Source organism: Gadus macrocephalus, chromosome 6 (assembly GCF_031168955.1).
Source record: "Gadus macrocephalus chromosome 6, ASM3116895v1".
Lineage (NCBI taxonomy): Eukaryota > Metazoa > Chordata > Actinopteri > Gadiformes > Gadidae > Gadus > Gadus macrocephalus.
Window position 1 is genome coordinate 27738022 of NC_082387.1, and position 24689 is coordinate 27762710.

Consider the following 24689-nt stretch of genomic DNA (forward strand, 5'->3'; position numbering starts at 1 on the left):
GTCTGTTACTTTATACCTTCATCCCCGATATATCTATTACTCTATCTCTGTCTCAGGTCCATTATCACTAGTATGGCTCTGAGGACGTTATTCAGATGTTCGTCTTTAGTTGTTAGGGAGTTCGGCGCGTTGAGCAAGAGGACGCAGAAATGGACGTCAGCTGTGACGGGAGGAACGTCAGGAGGATCCCACGGTGAGAGCACCAAGAGGAGGCTATCATCTGTGCATCATCTATACATCATAAATACATCCTCCATACATCATCTATGCATCATCCATTCATCAACATTTAACTTGCAAACGGAGGCGTAAAGTAAGGCAGGGAAATGAACCAGTTCTGGTGTAACTATGATACTGTCGCTGATGAAGTGATCACTACATTAAGATAAGATAATTAATCTAATGGTGTAGATGCATTAGATAATCACTATAAGAGACACTTCTAGTGATTAAAGTCGACCTGTTCTCCATGTATTGTATGTATCTGTTGTACAGCCTTGTGATGCTCTCTCTCAAATTCAAATAGCTTTATTGGCATGACTATTGTGGTAAATCAAACAGTGTTGCCAAAGCATAACCGTATTAACATATTATGTATAAGAGAACGTCAGAACAATATGTAGATATAACAATATAAAATCACATACAGATGCACGTACATATAGAAATAATGGTAAAATTAAATGAATGTAAAGAGAAGCTACATAAAACACATCATAGGTTACGAATAATCCCTAAAATAACACAGTGAGGCCTGGTGTAGAATGTCATTCTCTCATTTTGTGGCAAGCTGAAATAAACTGTCCTGTGAGGACGGCGTTCTCTTTTCTCTTCCCTGTTAATATTTCTAGTTGGTCTACATGGGAGTTTATAAAATGTGGGTGTTTTTGGCCGAATTTGCTAAAATCAGTCAGTGTGGTCAGGTAGGGGGCCACAGTGTACTGTCTGTTTACTGGGCCAAATAACACTGCATTTTGCTCTGTGTGTGTGTATGTTTCAGTGTTCCAATGGGTGAGGTAGGTTGGTTTCTGATGTGTTATAATTTGGTTGAGTCTAATTGATATGTTCTCAGGCTGGTCCTGGGGCTGAGCAGAGGGGGAACCTGTCTGTGGACAGAGCCTCAGGACCAGCTGAGTGAGGGGACTCCTGTTCATCTCTTGGCTTTGCAGGGCTTTGTGCTGCAAGGAGTGGTGGTCACTTTGTTTTAGACAGCAGCGTACCGTGGGGTTTAAGTCAGGGCCTTCAGTAACGAACTCCACCAACGGCCAACGGCCAATATGCACTACTGCATAACATCCACAACAAGACAGTTGGTCTTCAGCAACAACAACAGCGCACACGCACACCACTGCATTACCGCAGAGCTGGAGTAATGCAGCATCACCGTCAGATCTCTCCTTATGTCCCACGCACACCACTCTGCATTACCGCAGAGCTGGAGTAATGCAGCATCACCATCAGATCTGTCCTTATGTCCCACGCACACCACTCTGCATTACCGCAGAGCTGGAGTAATGCAGCATCACCATCAGATCTGTCCTTATGTCCCACGCACACCACTCTGCATTACCGCAGAGCTGGAGTAATGCAGCATCACCATCAGATCTGTCCTTATGTCCCACGCACACCACTCTGCATTACCGCAGAGCTGGAGTAATGCAGCATCACCATCAGATCTGTCCTTATGTCCCACGCACACCACTTTGCATTACCGCAGAGCTGGAGTAATGCAGCATCACCATCAGATCTGTCCTTATGTCCCACGCACACCACTTTGCATTACCGCAGAGCTGGAGTAATGCAGCATCACCATCAGATCTGTCCTTATGTCACACGCACACCACTCTGCATTACCGCAGAGCTGGAGTAATGCAGCATCACCATCAGATCTGTCCTTATGTCCCACGCACACCACTCTGCATTACCGCAGAGCTGGAGTAATGCAGCATCACCATCAGATCTGTCCTTATGTCCCACGCACACCACTTTGCATTACCGCAGAGCTGGAGTAATGCAGCATCACCATCAGATCTGTCCTTATGTCCCACGCACACCACTCTGCATTACCGCAGAGCTGGAGTAATGCAGCATCACCATCAGATCTGTCCTTATGTCCCACGCACACCACTCTGCATTACCGCAGAGCTGGAGTAATGCAGCATCACCATCAGATCTGTCCTTATGTCCCACGCACACCACTCTGCATTACCGCAGAGCTAGAGTAATGCAGCCTCACCATCAGATCTGTCCTTATGTCCCACGCACACCACTCTGCATTACCGCAGAGCTGGAGTAATGCAGCATCACCATCAGATCTGTCCTTATGTCCCACGCACACCACTCTGCATTACCGCAGAGCTGGAGTAATGCAGCATCACCATCAGATCTGTCCTTATGTCCCACGCACACCACTCTGCATTACCGCAGAGCTGGAGTAATGCAGCATCACCATCAGATCTGTCCTTATGTCCCACGCACACCACTCTGCATTACCGCAGAGCTGGAGTAATGCAGCCTCACCATCAGATCTGTCCTTATGTCCCACGCACACCACTCTGCATTACCGCAGAGCTGGAGTAATGCAGCATCACCATCAGATCTGTCCTTATGTCCCACGCACACCACTCTGCATTACCGCAGAGCTGGAGTAATGCAGCATCACCATCAGATCTGTCCTTATGTCCCACGCACACCACTCTGCATTACCGCAGAGCTGGAGTAATGCAGCATCACCATCAGATCTGTCCTTATGTCCCACGCACACCACTCTGCATTACCGCAGAGCTGGAGTAATGCAGCATCACCATCAGATCTGTCCTTATGTCCCACGCACACCACTCTGCATTACCGCAGAGCTGGAGTAATGCAGCATCACCATCAGATCTGTCCTTATGTCCCACGCACACCACTCTGCATTACCGCAGAGCTGGAGTAATGCAGCATCACCATCAGATCTGTCCTTATGTCCCACGCACACCACTCTGCATTACCGCAGAGCTGGAGTAATGCAGCATCACCATCAGATCTGTCCTTATGTCCCACGCACACCACTCTGCATTACCGCAGAGCTGGAGTAATGCAGCATCACCATCAGATCTGTCCTTATGTCCCACGCACACCACTCTGCATTACCGCAGAGCTGGAGTAATGCAGCATCACCATCAGATCTGTCCTTATGTCCCACGCACACCACTCTGCATTACCGCAGAGCTAGAGTAATGCAGCATCACCATCAGATCTGTCCTTATGTCCCACGCACACCACTTTGCATTACCGCAGAGCTGGAGTAATGCAGCATCACCATCAGATCTGTCCTTATGTCCCACGCACACCACTTTGCATTACCGCAGAGCTGGAGTAATGCAGCATCACCATCAGATCTGTCCTTATGTCACTCCGCAACCAGACTGCACATCACACACATGACACAAAAACAAGTGTTCACAGTTATTGTTATTTTCACCGGATGCTTTCGTAACTTCAACGGATTCAATAAGGTAGCCTATTGCGACAATATTACAAGTGCAACGCCAATTCATTAACAAAAATGAAACACAAGCCTTTATGCCACATATTTTACAACAGCTATCCAGCCAGAATATTAAGCCCACAGGAGTAGTAGTGAAAGGGTTCATTTCATATGCTTATTAAGCGGCATCCACACACAGCATTACCATTGAGCCTACTGCCCAAATTCCAGCAATATATTTCTGTTTCCAATAGGGGTGTGACGAGATCTCGTGCCACGAGATCTCGCGAGATTAAACTCGACGATATTACCCGTCGCGTTAAAAATCTGTCTCGAGAGATTTCTGAGCTATCCAAACTTCTATTTGTGGCCTGTAGGGGCAGTAATGCGGCTTTGATACGTCTAGCCTGCCAGAACCTTACGTAAGAGAAGGAAAAGAAGAAGAGGAGGAGAAGGAGGGGAAGCAGGGGAAGCAGCCATAGGCAGCCAGAATGACGTCGGAAAATACCCGTATTACCGTCGAAGCCCGCCACTTTTAAATGATTTGTTTGGCAGCATTTTGGGTACCCGGCGGAAATTATGAATGGCAGTAGACTAGCAGGGGTGTCAAACGTACGGCCCGCGGGCCGGATCAGGCCCGCGAACGGGTTTAATCCGGCCCGCGAGATGATTTTGTGAAGTACAGTATTGTAAAAAAAAAATAATAATTATAAAAAAAATATTATTTTTTTTAATATAAATCCTTCCTAGCATTACATGGATTGCATTGACTGGCACTGATTAATTTGTTGTACATTGAACTACTGGACAATTGTGTGTAACTGGAAGTCACTTTGGAATGTAACGTAAAATGATCTGCTATTTTTCATTGAAAGAAACTGCTGTTCTTAATGTGTCCACTAAAAGTCGCAATAGCAATTATGTTAAGCAAGCAAACTTTATACCGGGGCTGAGCAGGGAGCAAGTATAAACAGGTAGTGCAGCTAGCCCGGAGCTACCTTGTCGTTCTGCCTTATACTTCCAACATTTTGCGCTTTGGCACTCTCATTGCCCCAAAATGTCTGTCAAAAAGATGAAAAGTGGACACAGAGTGCAGAGTTTTCCAAGGAAAATGGTCATCGTCCTTTTTTTCCACGGAAGTAAATGGGAAACCTGTGTTTGGTGTGCTCACAGCATGTTTAATTTTACTTAATTATGCCATATTTTTACCGGTCCGGCCCACTTGGGAATAGATTATCCTCCATGTGGCCCCTGAGCTATAATGAGTTTGACACCCCTGCAATAGAGTGACTGATAAGACACGGACAATACCTAGTTGTCAGTGACATACTTGGTCAGAATCTGTTTGCACTATTTGCACTCTGTATTGATGGAGTAGAACTTTGATTTGGTTTTGCACATAATATTGTTTGCACTTGAGAAAAAAAAGAGAATTATTTAATTTAATTTATTTTACTTCAACTTTTATACATTTTAGTTTTAGTTTCAATTTCATGAATGTTAAGAGTTATAATAAAACATTTCAAAATGCATGTGCAACTCGGTTAAATAAAAGTCTGTTGGTCCAGTCATATATTTTGTCATTGTAGTTTTCTTAAAATCTCGTCTCGATCTCGTGAACCGAATATCGTGTCTCGTCTCGTCTCGTGAGCTGAGTGTATCGTCACACCCCTAGTTTCCAACCATTAAAAAAAAATGTGTTCTAAACTAAAGTACCACAACAACACTGGTTTTAGATGTAGCGTTTTGGGATTTTTAATGGTAGTGGATACTGGCCTAATTCAGCTCTGCAGGCATTGTTGGTAGTTGTCCTGTGTACCTGCAGAATGCTTTTACTAAATTCAGTGTTTGCAATTTCAATGAGATTTATTCCCATTGGTCAAAAAGTTGGTTTGTTTGTGGGCCTCTCTCTCTCTCTCTCTCTCTCTCTCTCTGTCTCTCGTACAGTCTTGTCATTCTCTGTCTGTCTGTTGTACAGCCTTGTGATTCTCTGTCTGTCTGTCTGTCTGCCTGTCTGTCTGTCTGTCTGTCTGTCTGTCTGTCTGTCTGTCTGTCTGTCTGTCTGTCTGTCTGTCTGTCTGTCTGTCTGTCTGTCTGTCTGTCTGCCTGCCTGTCTGTCTGTCTGTCTGTCTGTCTGTCTGTCTGTTGTGCAGCCTTGTGATCTTCTCTCTCTCTCTCCTCAGGAGTGCTGATCGCCCCCGTCCCCCCGGTGAGACACTACGCCCGGGCACTGAGGAGGAAAGCAGGTACCCTAGTCTCCTATGTGTCCTTCCCTAGTCTCCTATGTGTCCTACCCTAGTCTCCTGTGTGTCCTACCCTAGTCTCCTATGTGTCCTACCCTAGTCTCCTATGTGTCCTACCCTAGTCTCCTATGTGTCCTACCCTAGTCTCCTATGTGTCCTTCCCTAGTCTCCTGTGTGTCCTAACCTAGTCTCCTATGTGTCCTACCCTAGTCTCCTATGTGTCCTTCCCTAGTCTCCTATGTGACCTATCCTAGTCTCCTGTGTGTCCTACCCTAGTCTCCTATGTGTCCTACCCTAGTCTCCTATGTGTCCTACCCTAGTCTCCTGTGTGTCCTACCCTAGTCTCCTATGTGTCCTACCCTAGTCTCCTGTGTGTCCTTCCCTAGTCTCCTATGTGTCCTACCCAGTCTCCTATGTGTCCTACCCTAGTCTCCTGTGTGTCCTACCCTAGTCTTCTATGTGTCCTACCCTAGTCTCCTATGTGACCTAGCCTGATATCCCACTTTACTGTTGTTCCTCACTGTGACCTCTGACCTTAACCCTACCTTACTGTCGTTCCTCACTGTGATCTCTGACCTTAACCCTACCTTACTGTCGTTCCTCACTGTGACCTCTGACCCTAACCTACTGTTGTTCCTCACCGTGACCTCTGACCTCCCAGTCCCAGAGAGCCAGCTGAGTGACCTCCAGCCCAGCCTGCTGAGGATGGACTACGCCGCCGTCCCCGCTGCTCAGACGTAGGAACCCCCACCTCACCCCCACCTCACCCCCACCTCATCCCCCCTAGGAGACATCTCCCACCATAGGGGGGTGCAGCACCAGTAGGGTGGGGGTGCAGCACCAGTAGGGTGGGGGTGCAGCACCAGTAACGTCGGGGTGCAGCACCAGTAGGGTGGTAGGGCAGCACCAGTAGGGTGGTGTACCAGTAGGGTTGTGGTGCACCATCAGTAGGGTGATGGTGCAGCACCAGTAGGGTGATGGTGCAGCACCAGTAGGGTGATGGTGCAGCACCAGTAGGGTGATGGTGCAGCACCAGTAGGGTGGTGGGGCAGCACCAGTAGGGTGGTGGGGCAGCACCAGTAGGGTGGTGGGGCAGCACCAGTAGGGTGGTGTAGCACCAGTAGGGTGGTGGTGTAGCACCAGTAGGGTGGTGGTGTAGCACCAGTCGGGTGGTGTAGGACCAGATTAATGTGTACTTGTGTTTTTCTGTTTGGTAACAGAACGGATGATCTTGTTAGAAGACTAATATCGTTGGAGTTGGCCTGCCACGTGAGTGGATATTTAATAATCATTTAATAACATGTTTAACTGCTTCCTAGTACGCTGATCCCTCGCTTCTCTCCTTCTCAGAGCGACAAGCTGAGGCTGAAGAAGGAGCAGTTGGTTCAGAAAGTCAGACGGGACGAGAATGACCGGAGCTCTGTCGAGGTCAAAGGTCAGGCTCCTGCTTTCTAACAAAGAAGAATAAAGAATCCATGTGTGGGATCCATTTTGATGTTTCCTCCTCTCTTCCAGTCGCGGTCCTGACAGCACGGATCCGTAACTTTAAGGAGCACCTTCAGAAACACCACAAGGTCGGTGATGAGTTCAACCTCTTAAGATAAGGTCAACGTCTTAAGATAAAGGGTGCTTAGGAAATTCAGGAATTGTTGAGTTGGGAATGGCGTGTTAACAGTAGTTGGCTATCTTTATTTAACCTTGGTAAGATCATTTACTACTTTACTGGGTGCTACTACTGATGCACTTTCTATCCCCGATTGTACTACTGGCCTGGGGTCTCATTTATAAAACTGTGCGTGGGATCGCTACAAAAAATGTACGTACGCCCAAAAGCCAAGTTTTGCGTGCGCCAAAAAATATTCAGATTTATAAAACCCTGCGTACGCACACCGTACGCAATATTTGCTTTATAAATCACATAGTGCCTACAAGTGTGCGCAGCTGAATCAGCCTCACGTTCCACCCTGTACACGCCCCTTTTTAACCATAAATGGTCAATGCAAATGACCTCATGAATGCGATCTGCATATAAAACAGACTCAGATGCAAGTATTATGTCTTGTCGGAAACAATGGCAGAAGTACTGAGAAAAGCAAAAAAGCGAAATTTCACAGAGGTTGAAGTGGAGACACTTGTGGGTGAGATGAAGGCCCGAAAGGTAGTTTTGTTCGGCGGTCACGGGATTGGGATCGCCAACAACAAAAAGCAGAGTGAGTGGCAACATGTGGCTGCAGCAGTGAACTCTGTCAGTAGCACGGAGCGCACAGTCCCAGGATTAAAAAAGAAGTGGACTCGTCTGACACAAAGGTACATATTTTTATGTAGCCTACCAATAAATCGTTATGGTCCCTAAAGACCCTCTCCCTCCGAATCCTGCCATTTGCATGGTCCGCCAGAAGTGCCATATGGTACAGCATTACCATGGCGCTCACCTCTGCATTTATAGGGTTACGACACTGACCGAGAACACCTTGGATAATCAGTTTGTAATCAGCCACGTAAAATGTTCTTGAACATAACCCCTTTTTAATGCCTGATTTGTCATGAAAAGCATCAAGAGTAACGGACAACGATTTTGAATGTGGCTTGGTTTTCCACACTTGGGATTTAATTGACATTTGATTATGTGTTTACAGTGTCACATAAAAATATTATGTTATAGACACATGTTGGACAGATGCTTTATTCCATGCAGTCGCGCCGTCAGTGGACAGTATGGAGTGACGGGATTAAATATAGAGATTTTTTTTTATTTCTATTCTAAGGAGATGTTTCTGGAGTTATAACTGAGAAATAACTCAGTTTACTTAAATTATTCTGATTACATAGATTTAACGCATGATACGGGTTGATGAATGAAGGGCGATGATGAAACATAATCGTTCTTCTCATTCTACAATTATTCCGTCTGACTTCAGTTCACCACCACACCATCTGTTTTGCCAACTCTCCTTTTCCTCCAAACCATGCGTACGCATGGGTCAGAGTTTGCTTAGGGCTGCGCACATTCTCCCATCAAGTTAGTTTTTTATAGAACACAACCTTGGCGTGGAAAGTCACGTACGCCACTTTCAGCCCAGTTTTGTGCGTACGCAACGGTTATAAATGAGACCCCTGCACTGTCACTATTTGTTGATATTACTATTACAGAACCATTGATGTAATAATGTAGACCATTGAAGTACTACTATACAACATACTACTATTATGACTACTGTAGTACTGCAATTGCCTCTCATCTGCTGGCTGCGATGCAACTCTTGTATGTTCTACAGGATATCCTGTACGCCCACCAGGTTGATCTCACACTCACACAAACTCACACACACGCACACTCACACACACAAACTCACACTCACACTCACACACCACTCAGCACGCCCACACTGGTTCTTTGTCACATGTAGTCTGGTATTTGGCAATCTGCTTTTTTGTGTATGAAGTATGGTACTGATACTTTTTATATGATTATAAATATTGGTATGATCTTCCATCGGTCGGGTGTGATTTACATGACCTCTCAGCCTCTTTTCTCTCCTCTTTCCTTACCTCACTCGTTCCTCCACCTCTCCTATCTCCCTCCCTCCCCCTGCTCCCCTTCTCCTGTTTAATCACCTCTCTCTCTCTCTCTCTCTCGCTCTCTCGCTCTCTCTCTAGGATAAGGCCAATAAGAGGCACATGCTGCTGGCGGTGGACCAGAGGAAGAAGCTTCTGAAGAGGCTTCGTCTGGTGAACCACGAGGCCTTCCAGAGGGTCTGCACCCTGCTGGACATCTCCTACAGCTTTCCCCCGGAGTACTACCGGCCCGCCACCCGCCGCTGGCTGGCCAAGAAGGCCCTCTGCATGAAGGTACGTCCCTCCAGGCCCCGCCCCTCCACGCCTCCAGGCCCCGCCCCTCCACACCCCCGCCCCTCCACACCCCCGACCGCGGCTCACTCTGCCTAACGCCACCTCTGGTACTGATCCACCTCCCGGTCTACCTCTGGTACTGATCCACCTCCCGGTCTACCTCTGGTCCACCTCACGGTCTACCTCTGGTACTGGTCCACCTCACGGTCTACCTCTGATACTGGTCCACCTCACGGCCTACCTTTGGTCCACCTCACGGTCTACCTCTGGTCCACCTCCCGGTCTACCTCTGGTACTGATCCACCTCACGGTCTACCTCTGGTCCACCTCACGGTCTACCTCTGGTACTGATCCACCAGATGAGCGGGGTGTGGACCGGGCTGTTTCTGAAGAGGCTCTGTGTGGGGACTGTTTCTGAGGAGGCTCTGTGGGGGGACTGTTTCTGAGGAGGCTCTGTGTGGGGACTGTTTCTGAGGAGGCTCTGTGGGGACTGTTTCTGAGGAGGCTCTGTGTGGGGACTGTTTCTGAGGAGGCTCTGTGTGGGGACTGTTTCTGAGGAGGCTCTGTGGGGACTGTTTCTGAGGAGGCTCTGTGGGGACTGTTTCTGAGGCGGCTGTGTGGGGACTGTTTCTGAGGAGGCTCTGCGTGGGGACTGTTTCTGAGGAGGCTCTGTGTGGGGACTGTTTCTGAGGAGGCTCTGTGTGGGGACTGTTTCTGAGGAGGCTCTGTGGGGACTGTTTCTGAGGAGGCTCTGTGTGGGGACTGTTTCTGAGGAGGCTCTGTGGGGACTGTTTCTGAGGAGGCTCTGCTTCTCTTCTCAGGTCTACCAGGAGGTGCAGAAACACAAAGCTGACCTGAGACTGAAACTGAGGAAGGAAGTACCGAGCAGCTCCTTCTCCTCTTCCTCATCACAGTAGAACTCAACTCAATCCTTCATCCTTCTCCTTCTCCTCCTCAGTAGGAGGCTGTCCACTAAACCCTTGGCTCCTTACTCCTCCTGCCTCCTTTCCTTTTCAAACATCTGGTTCCACTTCTCTCCCCGTTGTTCCACACGCAGAAAATAACTTACTGTATGAGACTAAATAAAGAATGCATTTAAAAGGAAGTCAAGTGTTGAGTTCTGATTATTCATGAGGAGGAATATCTGAGGCTCTCGTTCTAATCGGTTGTATCTCGGAGGTCGCTCTAGATTAAACTTTACGCAACAAGTTGTTTCCCTTAAACCACCTGATGACGCGTTGCTCCCCTTAACCACGCCGTCTCAGTTCTCTGGTCACCAGTGAACTCACAGCTCTGGAGAGCAGCTTGTGATTCTGCTGTTCGTCAGCTTCCTGTGGTTAACTCGCTGATCTCAGCCTCTCTTCTCGTATCAACACCTCTGAACATTTCACATTTCCAGCGTCTTCAGACTCCAACTTTCTGAGGTATGCTATGGTTTTCAGCTAACAGTGTTCATTTATGCCTTATTAATAGTAGTTCTGGTTGTTAAACTTGAATCATCCTTAATGATCACTAGTTTTAGTTTTGACCAACGATTTAAAATAGTAATTCAAATAATAATGTTTATGGTACCTTCAAATGGGCTATGGCTAGCAATTTAATAATCATAGTAATAATAGTAATATTTCAATTTGTAATGCAACACGGGAGAAACACTTTCACAAGCAATGAAGAAGTCTCTGAAATAAAGATTGGGAGGGCAGCTTTAGTTACCGAGGTAGGTGGTTGGTTAGGTAGTTGGGTAGGTAGTTGGTTAGGTAGTAAGGTAGTTGGTTGGGTAGGTGGTTGGTTTGGTAGTTGGGTAGTTGGTTAGGTAGTAAGGTAGTTTGTTGGTTAGGTAGTTGGGTAGGTATTTAGGTAGTTGGTTGGGTAGGTGGTTGGTTAGGTAGTAAGGTAGGTGGTTTGGTAGGTTAAATCATGCACTATTTTCCATTGACTATAGTCTCGTCAGTAGTTAACACTAGGATGTAAGTAGCTGGCCTTGGGGTTATCTTTTGGTAACACTTTGTATAGTTCACATCCTTTGTCCGTTCTTGCAAACAAACCGTCTAGACTGAGCAATCCTTTTAAAGGACAACCACTCGATCAATATTATTACATGTTTTGTTAGTTTCCATTTATTACTTATTTGAGGTTTGGTACATCATAACAAGGATTGGTGAATCATAACTAATTACTGAAGGGGTTTGTTCGATCATTACGGAGTACTAGCGGATTAGTACATCATACGTAGTTCGATGTTTTATAAATCATCAAATTAAAAGTAGTTACTGGTTGGTACTAGGTCTGGGACGACGCGTCGACGTAATCGATGACGTTGACGCATGAATTACGTCGACGCGAAAAATGCGCGTCGATTAAAAAAAAAGAAAAAAAAGATGGGCGGCGCCGGAGCGTAGTTGCAACGCGAGTGGCTCCTCAGACTTTCATAAGTGCAAGGCGCCACGCACTCGTTCCTCTAAAGTATGGGAATTCTTTAATGTGAAAGGAAACGATTCCGTGATATGTCGTCTTTGCAAAATGGAGATGACTTTCCATTCTAGCACCACGGCAATTCACCAGCACCTGAAGAGGCGCCACCCGGTAGCAGCTGCAGATGACCGAGCACCGTAGAATTCTAAGAATGCATTGCTTTGCACTTTTATTTTGGAATTTAAAGGCAATACACATGTATTGAAATGTTAAGGAATTCATATTTTTTTCATTCAGATATGTAAATCAACATGTATAAATTGCTATTAGTCAATTAATGGGGAGAGAATCGAATCAAATCGAAATCGAATCGGACTGAAAAAATGAATCGTTAGATGAATAGATGCATCGAAAAAATAATCGCTAGATTAATCGTTTAAAAAATAATCGTTTATCCCAGCCCTAGTTGGTACGTCCTAACTAGTTCTAACCCTTGACGTATCTTTAAGCTGTGGTGTGTGTGATGCAGCTGTAAACCAGGTGGGATCAGATGTGTGTCTATGAAGCAGGTGAACATGTCCAACCCGGTGGTGAGCCAGCAGCCGGGGGCCAGCTCCTACGGGACCAACGTCCAGACCGGAGCCTGGAGCTCCGGCCTCTGCTCCTGCTTCAACGACATGCCCATCTGTAAGCGCACACACACGCACACGCACACACGTGCTCGGACACACGCACACACAGAACCACCCAGTCCAGTAGGAGAGGTGTGAGGAGTGGGGACATTGTAGAAGGTGTCCGTGTTCCTCAGGCTGTCTGGGCTGCCTGTGCCCGCTGGCGCTCGGCTGCTACACCGGCCACCGCTACGGAGAGGGCTTCTGCCTGGGCATCGTCCCCGGAGGGATGACCGCTATGAGGACACACATGAGACTCACCTATGGTATCCAGGTAACTACAGTCCACCTGAGAACACATGACCAATACAGGCGTTCACGTAGTGTGAGTTAAGACCAACACATGTTTTCATAGTATGATGATAGATCGATAGTAATCAATAGTTACGGTCCAATTTCAATTTAATTCAGGTTAAGTTCCCTATATCTCAGTCACCTATGATCCGTTATCAGCCCCATTCGCAGCTTATATCTGTTCTTGAATTCTCTTTAAGTCAATTGACCAATTGGCTGTGTGACCCTACAGGGTAGCATCCTGAATGACGCGCTGATGACGTCGTGCTGTGGTTGGCTCGAGGTGTGCAGGATGGCGCGAGAGATGCGCAGCAGGAACGGAGACGTTTGATCTATAAAGTTATCTCTATAAAGTTATTTCTATACAATTATCTCTTATCTCTCCTGTCTGCTGTGTTCATCCATTTCATTGCATTTATTCTACATTAAAATTGTTAATTAAACGTTGTTTACTGTTGATCATGTAGTGAAAATGTGTGCGATAATTCTTTTTCAAGAACATATGGAGGAAACACATGATTGAACCGAACTGTTTTAGGACAGGTTCACTGTTTACGTTATTGATCAGAAATTCATTAACCGATAAACCGTTTACCGTTAAACCGGTGATACCCCACGTCGCTTTATACTCACCTCTGATTGGCTGATTGCCCGTCCTCGTATATACATAGATCTGATTGGCTGTTGGCGCTCTCCGTCTACCCTGGGTATTTATATACATGGATCTGATTGGCTGTTGGATCCGTGGCCTGGCAACAAGAAAACGCTGACCGCCCCCTGAGCCGTACAACCGGTACTCAACGAATATTGAGAGCAACGCACAGATTATTGAGAGTAACACACCGAGTATTTGTAGTTAACCCCGGTGTATTGGTAGTAGACCCCGTGTGTCGGTAGTTAACTAGGTTTAGGTTAGTTAGGGCTCGATGTCGTCGCGGACCCTCCCGCTGCTCTTCCTCGGGCTCGGCGGGGAGATGCTCTACATCCTGGACCAGCGGCTCCGCGCGCAGAGCATCCCGCCCGACAAGGCCCGCAAAGGTACTTGACGTCATCACGTGATGTAGTTCATGTGTTCTCTTCTCTGTACCCGGTACCCAGCATCACGATCACCTCTCTTCAGTACCCGGTCCTCATGTGTTGGAGTTCACGTGTTCACTTCCCTTCAGTAGGACGTATTAACCTGTCTTGAAGATGTATAATATTCACCTGCAGGTGGACGATCGTTCATTAATTAAAGGCTTGTCGTAATTGGTTCAAAGCACAAATATCCAAGAGGCTATTGCATTATTAACCAATTATTGTAACCTTGGATTTGATTCACAATGAATGAACCATAAATGATGGAGCCATCCCAGTTCATGTGTTAACCATCCCCTGGTTACCAGGACAACCTGACGAAGTTTGTCTCCTTTGACTATAAAGTCTCGTCCGAAGCTGACTGGATAGAGAAGGACAGAAGGAGAGGTAGTATGGCTTCTCTGGCTCCCTAGTCTCAGCTGTTGCTTTGGGCCTAGAACCAGAGGGACCATGGTGGGTGAGGTGTAACGGTCCCTGGTGGCCCCATGGTGGGTGAGGTGTAACGGGGGCGGAGGGGCACACATGGTGGGTGGTGTGTAACGTCCTTGTGGGGCCGGGGGGGGGGGGCAGGGCTGCTGCTTCCTAGGGCCGCGGGACAGAGGCTTGGGGGGCCGGCCTTAGATCGCTGCTTACTAGCCACTGCGATAGCAAGGGCTTCTGGGTAACCCCTGGCTCACTCCGTCTCCATGTGCAGTGATGAACGACATCATCACCACCATGTTCAACAAGAAGTTCCTGGAAGAGCTGTTCAAGCCCCAGGAGCTGTACTCCAAGAAGGCCCTGCGCACGGTGTTCGACCGGCTGGCCCACGCCTCCATCATGAGGCTCAACCAGGCCAGCATGGACAAGGTACCTAGCCTAGCTCCAAACATAGCACCTAGCACACAGGTAGCATGGACAAGGTACCTAGCCTAGCTCTAAACATAGCACCTAGCATACAAGTAGCAAGAGCGTACCTAGCCTAGCTCCAAACATAGCACCTAGCACACAGGTAGCATGTCAAAGTACCTAGCCTAGCTCCAAACATAGCACCTAGCACACAGGTAGCATGGACAAGGTACCTAGCCTAGCTCTAAACATAGCACCTAGCATACAGGTAGCATTAAGAGCGTACCTAGCCTAGCTCAAAACATAGCACCTAGCATGCAGGTAGCATGTACAAGGTACCTAGCTTAGCTTTAAATATTCCTTGCATACAGCTAGCATGGACAAGCTAGATTGCCTGGGACTCTCTCCCCCCTCCCTGAGCTCTACGACCTGATGACCCCTGACTCACCCTCTCTCCCCCCCTCCCCCCTCCCTCAGCTCTACAACCTGATGACCCCTGACTCACCCTCTCTCCCCCTTCCCCCCCCTCCCCCAGCTGTACGACCTGATGACCCCTGACTCACCCTCTCTCCCCCCCTCCCCCAGCTCTACAACCTGATGACCCCTGACTCACCCTCTCTCCCCCCCTCCCCCAGCTGTACGACCTGATGACCCTGACTCACCCTCTCTCCCCCCCTCCCCCAGCTGTACGACCTGATGACCCCTGACTCACCCTCTCTCCCCCCCTCCCCCAGCTCTCCAACCTGATGACCCCTGACTCACCCTCTCTGCCCCCCTCCCCCAGCTCTACGACCTGATGACCCCTGACTCTCCCTCTCTCCCCCTTCCCCCCCCTCCCCCAGCTGTACGACCTGATGACCCCTGACTCACCCTCCCCCCCTCCCCCAGCTCAACGACCTGATGACCCCTGACTCACCCTCTCCCCCCTCTCTCCCCTATCTCCCCCCCTCCCCCAGCTCTACGACCTGATGACCCCTGACTCACCCTCTCTCCCCCCTCCCCCAGCTCTACTACCTGATTACCCCTGACTCACCCTCTCCCCCCTCTATCCCCTCTCTCCCCCCTCCCCCAGCTCTACGACCTGATGACCCCTGACTCACCCTCTCTCCCCTCTCCCCCCTCCCCCAGCTCTACGACCTGATGACCCCTGACTCACCCTCTCTCCCCCCTCCCCCAGCTCTACGACCTGATGACCATGGCCTGTAAGTACCAGGTGCTGCTCTGCCCGCGGCCCAAAGACTTGCTGCTGGTCTCCTTCAACCACATGGACGCCATCAAGGACCTGGTGAAGGAGGCTCCGCCCATCCTGAGCCAGGTGGACGACACCTACCGCCAGCTGATAGAGGTACTGAACCCTACCGTAACCCTACCGACCTACTGCCAGCTCATAGAGGTACTGAACCCTACCGTAACCCTACCGCCAGCTCATAGAGGTACTGAACCCTACCGACCTACTGCCAGCTCATAGAGGTACTGAACCCTACCGTAACCCTACCGCCAGCTCATAGAGGTACTGAACCCTACCTTAACCCTACCACCAGCTCATAGAGGCAGAGCTCCAGAGTGCGCCTAATTTGGGCGCACATGCGCCTAGAATTTGGAGTAGTGCGACCAAATATTTTATTTGGGCGCACCGGTGCGACTGAAAATGTATCTGGTATAATTAGTATTATTTATTTTTTTACAGAGCAGTCTATTCATAATATTGTAATGACCACGGAAGAGGCAGTGAATGAAGTATTGATTAGACAGCGATTTATTAGATACCTAATAAACCGTTGGAACACGCAAGACCGGTAACAATGGCAACGCCGGTAAACAAACCCGCGAAGCCCAATCCAGGGGCCTGTACTACGAAGCTCGATTAGAGGGTTAGCAAGGTATGTTGAGCTGAAAGCCTGGGTTAGCTGTACCATGAAAGTCGATCTCTTGAAGCGTCGCTGTATCACCATGGTGACTTGCGCTCGCAACCAAACCTGGTCGGGAGCAGCTTTTCAGCGAGTCTACCCGGAGATCGGCTACTTATATCGGCGTGCGCAGCTTCCTAGCCCCTCCTCCGATAATGGCGTCACCATTTGTGGGTGTTCCCATGGAGCTCGGCGCACTTATCGTACAGGCGTCTCTCCGGAGACAGAGGGTTTTTCGGGACAAAACCGATCCCTTGGCATTGTCTGACGATATTCTATATGAGAGATACAGATTCGGCATTTATTTAATGGTCAAAATATTATTAATCTGTGGTGTAAATATCGACGGTGCAACCGGTGCAGCTGCCCCCCCGCCCCCGTCAACAACTCAGCGCAAGGCAGGCACGGTCCAACGCCCCCCCCCCCCTCAACAACTCACAACTTGGGTGCACCATAAATACGTGCTGGTGCACCCAAATGAAAAATGTAGGCGCACCAGTGCACCCAAGGAAAAAGTTAGTCTGGAGCCCTGCATAGAGGTACCTAACCTTGGCTGTTTCCCAATGTCAAGGAAGCATGCTCAACGGCCGCCCTTTTAAGGACGCTACGTCATAGAACGCCGACAAGCACTGTTCCAATGTTGAGGACACTCGAAAGCCGCGCCATTTTTGCGTCCTTTGTTTTTGAGATTTTTCAAGGATGCATCGCTGCATCCTAGACGAGCCAAAACTACCCACAATCCTCTGCGTTCACTGGGCGGGTTCTTGAAAATGACAGAGCAGTACACGTTCAAGCGAAGTGAAGTTATATTAGTTTTCAGAAATATTTTGTGCCGTATTGCTTTTTATAGATTCATCATGTTAATGCAAATAATCAAGCCTAAAGACCTGTGCCACTTTTCAAACGTTTTTGCAACTTAATGATACGTTGCTATATTTTGCATGGACGTAGCTGGTGTTAAACACCACTGTCACCAATGTCAATTTACTCGCTCACAAGATTACATTATTTATGTATACCTATTTATAATAATAATAATAATACATAGGTTTTATATAGCGCTTTTCTCGGTACCCAAAGACGCTTGCCATTTATGTTTGTGTTGAATCGTTTTTTTTAGGGTCAGCCCAGCAAACGGAGGCTTTTGTGCGCCTTAGGGTGGCGCACAAACATTTGTTTACCGGTGGGAGGGATAGTGCCACTATCCAATGTTGTACAATTAATGCACAACCGATCATTTGCAATGTTTGTAATTTTTAATGAACGTATTTAATTGTATTTTATATGATATACTTATGTGTTCAAAGCACTGGTAGATTGTAGGCATATATGAATGAATGAATCAGATCAGTTAAATAATATATCCAAATAAATACACGTTTATCATCTTTCTTTGTCTTTTTCCCCCTGCGTAATCAACCGTACTGTAAATGTGATGCATGAATTAAGTTCTCAGACAATTTCACTTAGTTTTATAAAAATTGAATGGATTTTCCTTTTAATAAAGACAATTCGATCAACCACAACAAAGCTTTTGTGACTTCCCCAAAGAGGCTCCATGCGAAGGAGACATGACCGCATTCATAACAGACAAAAGTCAAATAAATATTGATTGCTGCCATGTTTTATTCATAAGCGCACATGTGTTTACAAGCGGACACGCAGTATTAAAAAGCGGAAGCGGAAGCGCTTCCACACTACCAAGTCGTTCCCAAAGTCCGACGTTACAAACGCTAGGAAGCACTCGATCTAGCACTCTAGGCTCATCTCCATAGGACGCGACTAGCAAGGACGCGTCCTAGCAAGGCTGCAGCCTTCACTTTGGGAAACAGCCCTTGTCCTAACCCTCTCATACTGACCCAGCGTCCCTGACCCTAACCCTGACCCTAACCCTAACCCTAACCCTGACCCTGACCCTAACCCTAACCCTAACCCTGTCTCATTCTGTCCAGATCTACACTCCCCTGTCCAGTGGAGAGTTCCAGCTCATCAGACAAACTCTGCTCATCTTCTTCCAAGACATGCACATCAGGGTAATATATAGAATTTATAGATGCAGTATGTTATTTCTTGATTTATTGAGTTATGTTTACAACACATAGTGTGTGTGTGTGTATGTGTGTCTATAGTATATCTCTATATCTCTATGTCTCATGCTTCCCTTTAGGTGTCCATCTTCCTCAAGGACAAGGTCCAGAACTCCAACGGACGCTTCGTCCTCCCGACCAGCGGACCGGTACCACATGGAACACAAGTCCCCAGTTTGATCAGGTACACACACACACACACACACACACACACACACACACACACACACACACACACACACACACACACACACACACACACACACACACACACACACACACACACACACACACACACACACACACACACACACACACACACACAGGTTTGTGATTGGTCCAGGACGTTGAGCTGCTCTTTGATTGGTCCAGGCTGTTCCGCTGTAACGGGGAGGAGTCGAGGCGGTTTCAGTTCCAGAGCGGAGGGACCTACAGCAGCGCTCTGCGGCCGGGCTCCCTGGAGATGTTTGGAGACCGTGTCATCAAGCTGGGCACCAACATGTAGGACCACCTCCTCCACCCCTACACAGGAACCAGGACACGGTCACATGACACCATGACTCACCCTCACACCATGACTCACCCTCACACCATGACTCACCCTCACACCATGACCCACCCCCTCACCTCCTCCACCCCCTCACGCAATGACACCCTCACCCCCACACCCTCAAGCTGAGCTCCTCCTTGGGATACATCGTGTGTGTGTGTGTGTGTGTGTGTGTGTGTGTGTGTGTGTGTGTGTGTGTGTGTGTGTGTGTGTGTGTGTGTGTGTGTGTGTGTGTGTGTGTGTGTGTGTGTGTGTGTGTGTGTGTGTGTGTTAGGTACAGTGTGAGTCGTCCGGTGGAGACCCACATGTCGGGAACCTCTAAGAACTCCGCTCAGAACACCAAGGTCAGTGACGCTGAGCTAGATGCTAACCCTGCAATAGCACTCCCACAGAGATAGCACTAAGCTGAGCTTAGCCCTACCATCAACAGACTAGCCTAGCGCTGTGCTATGTTCCACGTCAACAGACTAGCCTAGCGCTGTGCTATGTTCCAGGTGGAGGACTAGCTTAGCGCTGTGCTATGTTCCACGTTAACAGACTAGCCTAGCGCTGTGCTATGTTCCAGGTGAAGGACTAGCCTAGCGCTGTGCTATGTTCCACGTTAACAGACTAGCCTAGCGCTGTGCTATGTTCCACGTTAACAGACTAGCCTAGCGCTGTGCTATGTTCCAGGTGAAGGACTAGCCTAGCGCTGTGCTATGTTCCAGGTGAAGGACTAGCCTAGCGCTGTGCTATGTTCCAGGTGAACACAACCCCCAACCCGCTAGCTAAAGAGGAGCTCAACATGCTAGCTCGGCTCATGGGAGGCCTTGAGGGCCAGAAACCAGGCAGCGCTGACAGCGGCTTCAGGGTCAACCTCTTCGCAACAGACGAGGAAGAGGAGTAAGACAGAGATCTTTTGTTGTTCTTGGTCTCTGATTGGCTCTTATCAATTTTTATTAATGTTTGATTAAATCCTTTCTGATTCTGATTCTGATGTGATGAATAACGTGCACGTCTTCCCAGGGAGGCTCTGATGTCCCGACCGGACGAGCTTTCATACGGAGTGCTGAACATACAAGCTACCAAGGTACAGCCTAACCCTAACCCTAACCCACACCCCCTAACCCTAACCCCCCTCTCCCCCAAACCCCCTAACCCCCCACACCCCCTAACCCTAACCCCCCTCTCCCCCAAACCCCCTAACCCCCCTCTCCCCCAAACCCCCTAACCCCTAACCCCCCACACCCCCTAACCCTAACCCCCCTCTCCCCCACACCCCCTAACCCCTAACCCCCCTCTCCCCCACACCCCCTAACCCCTAACCCCCCTCTCCCCCACACCCCCTAACCCCTAACCCCCCTCTCCCCCACACCCCCTAACCCTAACCCCCCTCTCCCCCACACCCCCTAACCCCTAACCCCCCTCTCCCCCACACCCCCTAACCCTAACCCCCCTCTCCCCCAAACCCCCTAACCCTAACCCCCCTCTCCCCCAAACCCCCTAACCCCTAACCCCCCTCTCCCCCACACCCCCTAACCCCTAACCCCCCACACCCCCTAACCCTAACCCCTAACCCCCCTCTCCCCCACACCCCCTAACCCCTAACCCCCCTCTCCCCCACACCCCCTAACCCCTAACCCCCCTCTCCCCCACACCCCCTAACCCCTAACCCCCCTCTCCCCCACACCCCCTAACCCTAACCCCCCTCTCCCCCACACCCCCTAACCCCTAACCCCCCTCTCCCCCACACCCCCTAACCCTAACCCTACAGGTAGACTATAGACTGACCCCTGACCCTACAGGTAGACTATAGACTGACCCCTGACCCTACAGGTAAACTATAGACTGACCCCTGACCCTACAGGTAGACTATAGACTGACCCCTAACCCTACAGGTAGACTATAGACTGACCCCTGACCCTACAGGTAGACTATAGTCTGACCCCACAGGTAGACTATAGACTGACCCCTGACCCTACAGGTAGACTATAGACTGACCCCTAACCCTACAGGTAGACTATAGACTGACCCCTGACCCTACAGGTAGACTATAGACTGACCCCTAACCCTACAGGTAGACTATAGACTGACCCCTGACCCTACAGGTAGACTATAGACTGACCCCTAACCCTACAGGTAGACTATAGACTGACCCCTAACCCTACAGGTAGACTATAGACTGACCCCTGACCCTACAGGTAGACTATAGACTGACCCCTGACCCTACAGGTAGACTATAGACTGACCCCTGACCCTACAGGTAGACTATAGACTGACCCCTAACCCTACAGGTAGACTATAGACTGACCCCTAACCCTACAGGTAGACTATAGACTGACCCCTGACCCTACAGATAGACTATAGACTGACCCCTGACCCTACAGGTAGACTATAGACTGACCCCTGACCCTACAGGTAGACTATAGACTGACCCCTGACCCCTAACCCTACAGGTAGACTATAGACTGACCCCTAACCCTACAGGTAGACTATAGACTGACCCCTGACCCTACAGGTAGACTATAGACTGACCCCTGACCCTACAGGTAGACTATAGACTGACCCCTAACCCTACTGGTAGACTATAGACTGACCCCTGACCCTACAGGTAGACTATAGACTGACCCCTGACCCTACAGGTAGACTATAGACTGACCCCTGACCCTACAGGTAGACTATAGACTGACCCCTGACCCTACAGGTAGACTATAGACTGACCCCTGACCCTACAGGTAGACTATAGACTGACCCCTGACCCTAGAGGTAGACTATAGACTGACCCCTGACCCCTAACCCTACAGGTAGACTATAGACTGACCCCTAACCCTTCCTCCCTGTTGCAGGACCAGCAGAGCGACGCAACTCTCTCAAGGATCATGGGGGAGTTTTCTGAGCAGGGCGACCCAGCCCCCAGAGCCTGCAGCAAGGGGGACGACTTGCTGGCCATGATGGACATGATGTAACGCTGGGGTCGGGACCGGGCTGCTGTAGGGCGTCCTGTAGGGTAGGGGGTCCCGGAGGGAGGCTCCAGGGGGTCCCGGGGGGAGGCTCCAGGGGGTCCCGGGGGGAGGCTCCAGGGGGTCCCGGGGGGAGGCTCCAGGGGGTCCCGGGGGGAGGCTCCAGGGGGTCCCGGGGGGAGGCCCTTCACTGAGGCCACCAGGCTCCAGGGTCGACTCCGGGCTGTCTTTAGAGCGAGTCTTGCTGCCATTGGGTCTTGAGGACGGCCAATATTTGATATCCATTTCAAAGGTGAACGATACATCCCATAATAGGTTTTGAGTGTGGATGTTATAACTGGAAGGTTATCCTGGTCAGTGGAACCCAGGGGGGGTTGCTATAGCAATGCAAATGATTGATCCTCCCAGCAGAAGAATTAACGACATTAAGATCATTATCCTCGGTAAACGGGGTCAACTCCAGGGTAACCTACCACTTTTCCCATAGCTGATATGTTTTACGTACGCCTCTTGTGGTCCCAGGTATTTAACATCGGGTGCTGAAAACAATTTATTTGTAAATAACAGACAGAAAACTTAATTAGTCCACTTTTTAACATAATGGATGCTTCTTCATTGGTCATAAGCTCATTGTGTGATGTAATAAAATAGATTCCACTAGGGGGCGCCCTTCTAGTAGTGTATGTAGTCTTAAAGGCAACGCTAATAATTTTAAAAGAAGGTTGACAAATTGTATTATACAAACTACTCAAGCTAAGTAATAACCGTCATTATTCTGGCGAGGAATGAACTTATTGCAATAAATAGATCCTTACATTGTATCTTTGTACATATTCATTTGTAGAGCTACTTTATTGCTATGAACTTTGACCCTGTCCGACAGTATGCAATAGAGTGGCGAAGTCACGCCCCTTCCGGTAGGGCTCATGGGACCTATGAGATCGAAAAATATGAATGGGTGTCAATGGAGAGAAAATATTTATTTTCTGGTCCCAGTCTTTATATGACCTGGATTACACATATGTTGTTTGTGGATTTAAATGATAATTTTTCATGCAAAGAGTTCGACCGTTTATTGTGCAATTGTTCAGATAAAGGCTGTAGAGAAAACACCACGAGAAAAACTACACGGCTCGTATGTGACGTCACGCTCCCTGTGACTGGCGTGGAGAAGACCGACAATCTTCCCATCGGCATAACTGAAACTCTGCACGTGCCCCGATTTATAATGGTTTTCACCTCTTTCGATGCCTTTATCCTCCCCTTGGAAAAAGCGGTGAAGTGGGGCAGAGAGATCGCCATCTCTGTGCCGAGTTCCAAGGGCGGGTGTGGTGACGTATATCATATGCGTCGAGAGCAGCGAAGAGCTGTTGTTCACAAAGCGGCCTCACATAAAACCTAAAATTATCAAACTTCTTCACGAACATTTTTAGTTTTCTTTGCATGAAAAATTATCATTTAAATCCACAAACAACATATGTGTAATCCAGGGCATATAAAGACTGGGACCAGAAAATAATTATTTTCTCTCCATTGACACCCATTCATATTTTTCGATCTCATAGGTCCCATGAGCCCTACCGGAAGGGGCGTGACTTCGCCACTCTATAGTATCCATCTGCGTCCTGCAAGACAGGCGTGACTTGTAGTAGGATGCGTGTCTTGTACTTTTCTAAATCGCGGAAGTAGGAGGCGTGTCTAGAACTTTTCTAAATCGCAGAAGTGATCTGCAGTGGTGCGCGGCTACATAAATGACCGCAACTCGGACCTCAAACATCTCATGACCGAGCAAAATTCCGAGACAGAATTCAAGATGGTTGTGCCCAGTGTGACTTGAAGTATGAACTGTTTTCATTGTGCTTGGACTACTTTGGTGGTTTAAATGGCAATTTCAATCACTCGTATTACTGCAATACCTATCACTGCCTATGGCCTATAGCCTACTTATTTTGAAGCGCTTGGTCCTCTGCCAATGCTACCGCGACAACAGCTTTCCGGGTGGCGTCCATGTTTTCCTCCAACGACCGAGCGAAATAATAAAACGCTTGAAGGGTGGGCGTAGCATTATATATATATATATATATCTTAACTTCAGACTTCGACTTCAAGGAAGAGCTTGCGTAATGTGTGAACCGTGATTTCCAATACTTTTTTACCGCGAAAAGATCTCGCGTGGACTGCGATTTAGAAAAGTACAAGACACGCCTCCTACTACAAGTTACGCCTACTACAAGTTACGCCTCCGCCTTGCGGGACGCAGATAGACCCCACAGTATGACCGTATGATTGTCAGTATGACCGTTTGACCGACAGTATGACTGTATGACCGACAGTATGACTGTATGACCGACAGTATGACCGTG

General features: G+C 48.6%; 3 protein-coding genes across 5 annotated transcripts; all 3 read left to right on the plus strand.

The window, feature by feature from the left end:
* The first annotated feature begins 58 nt into the window (after positions 1-58).
* On the plus strand, positions 59-10666 carry mrps15 (mitochondrial ribosomal protein S15). The gene is made up of 8 exons (XM_060055320.1): positions 59-193; positions 5653-5715; positions 6374-6449; positions 6933-6981; positions 7063-7147; positions 7228-7286; positions 9370-9561; positions 10383-10666. Exons 1-8 carry the CDS (start codon positions 73-75, stop codon positions 10476-10478), a joined length of 741 nt encoding a protein of 246 aa, XP_059911303.1. The 5' UTR covers positions 59-72; the 3' UTR covers positions 10479-10666.
* A 133-nt stretch (positions 10667-10799) lies between these two features.
* Positions 10800-23145, plus strand: oscp1b (organic solute carrier partner 1b). 3 transcript variants are annotated; one of them, XM_060055318.1, is made up of 13 exons: positions 10800-10985; positions 12524-12660; positions 13171-13976; positions 14361-14402; positions 14710-14864; positions 16021-16188; positions 18703-18783; positions 18918-19021; positions 19210-19338; positions 19662-19731; positions 20130-20269; positions 20393-20456; positions 22213-23145. In XM_060055318.1, the coding sequence occupies exons 3-13, from the start codon at positions 13865-13867 to the stop codon at positions 22330-22332; spliced, it is 1185 nt and encodes a 394-aa protein (XP_059911301.1). In that variant the 5' UTR covers positions 10800-10985; positions 12524-12660; positions 13171-13864; the 3' UTR covers positions 22333-23145. The 3 variants fall into 3 exon arrangements, with proteins under 3 accessions (XP_059911301.1, XP_059911299.1, XP_059911300.1); XM_060055316.1 differs by lacking the exon at positions 14361-14402 and having other exon boundaries at positions 10801-10985; XM_060055317.1 differs by lacking the exon at positions 14361-14402 and having other exon boundaries at positions 10801-10985; positions 12543-12660.
* Positions 12549-13269, plus strand: LOC132459619 (cornifelin-like). Its single transcript, XM_060054265.1, has 3 exons — positions 12549-12660; positions 12782-12918; positions 13171-13269. The coding sequence occupies exons 1-3, from the start codon at positions 12549-12551 to the stop codon at positions 13267-13269; spliced, it is 348 nt and encodes a 115-aa protein (XP_059910248.1).
* Positions 23146-24689: the final 1544 nt, after the last annotated feature.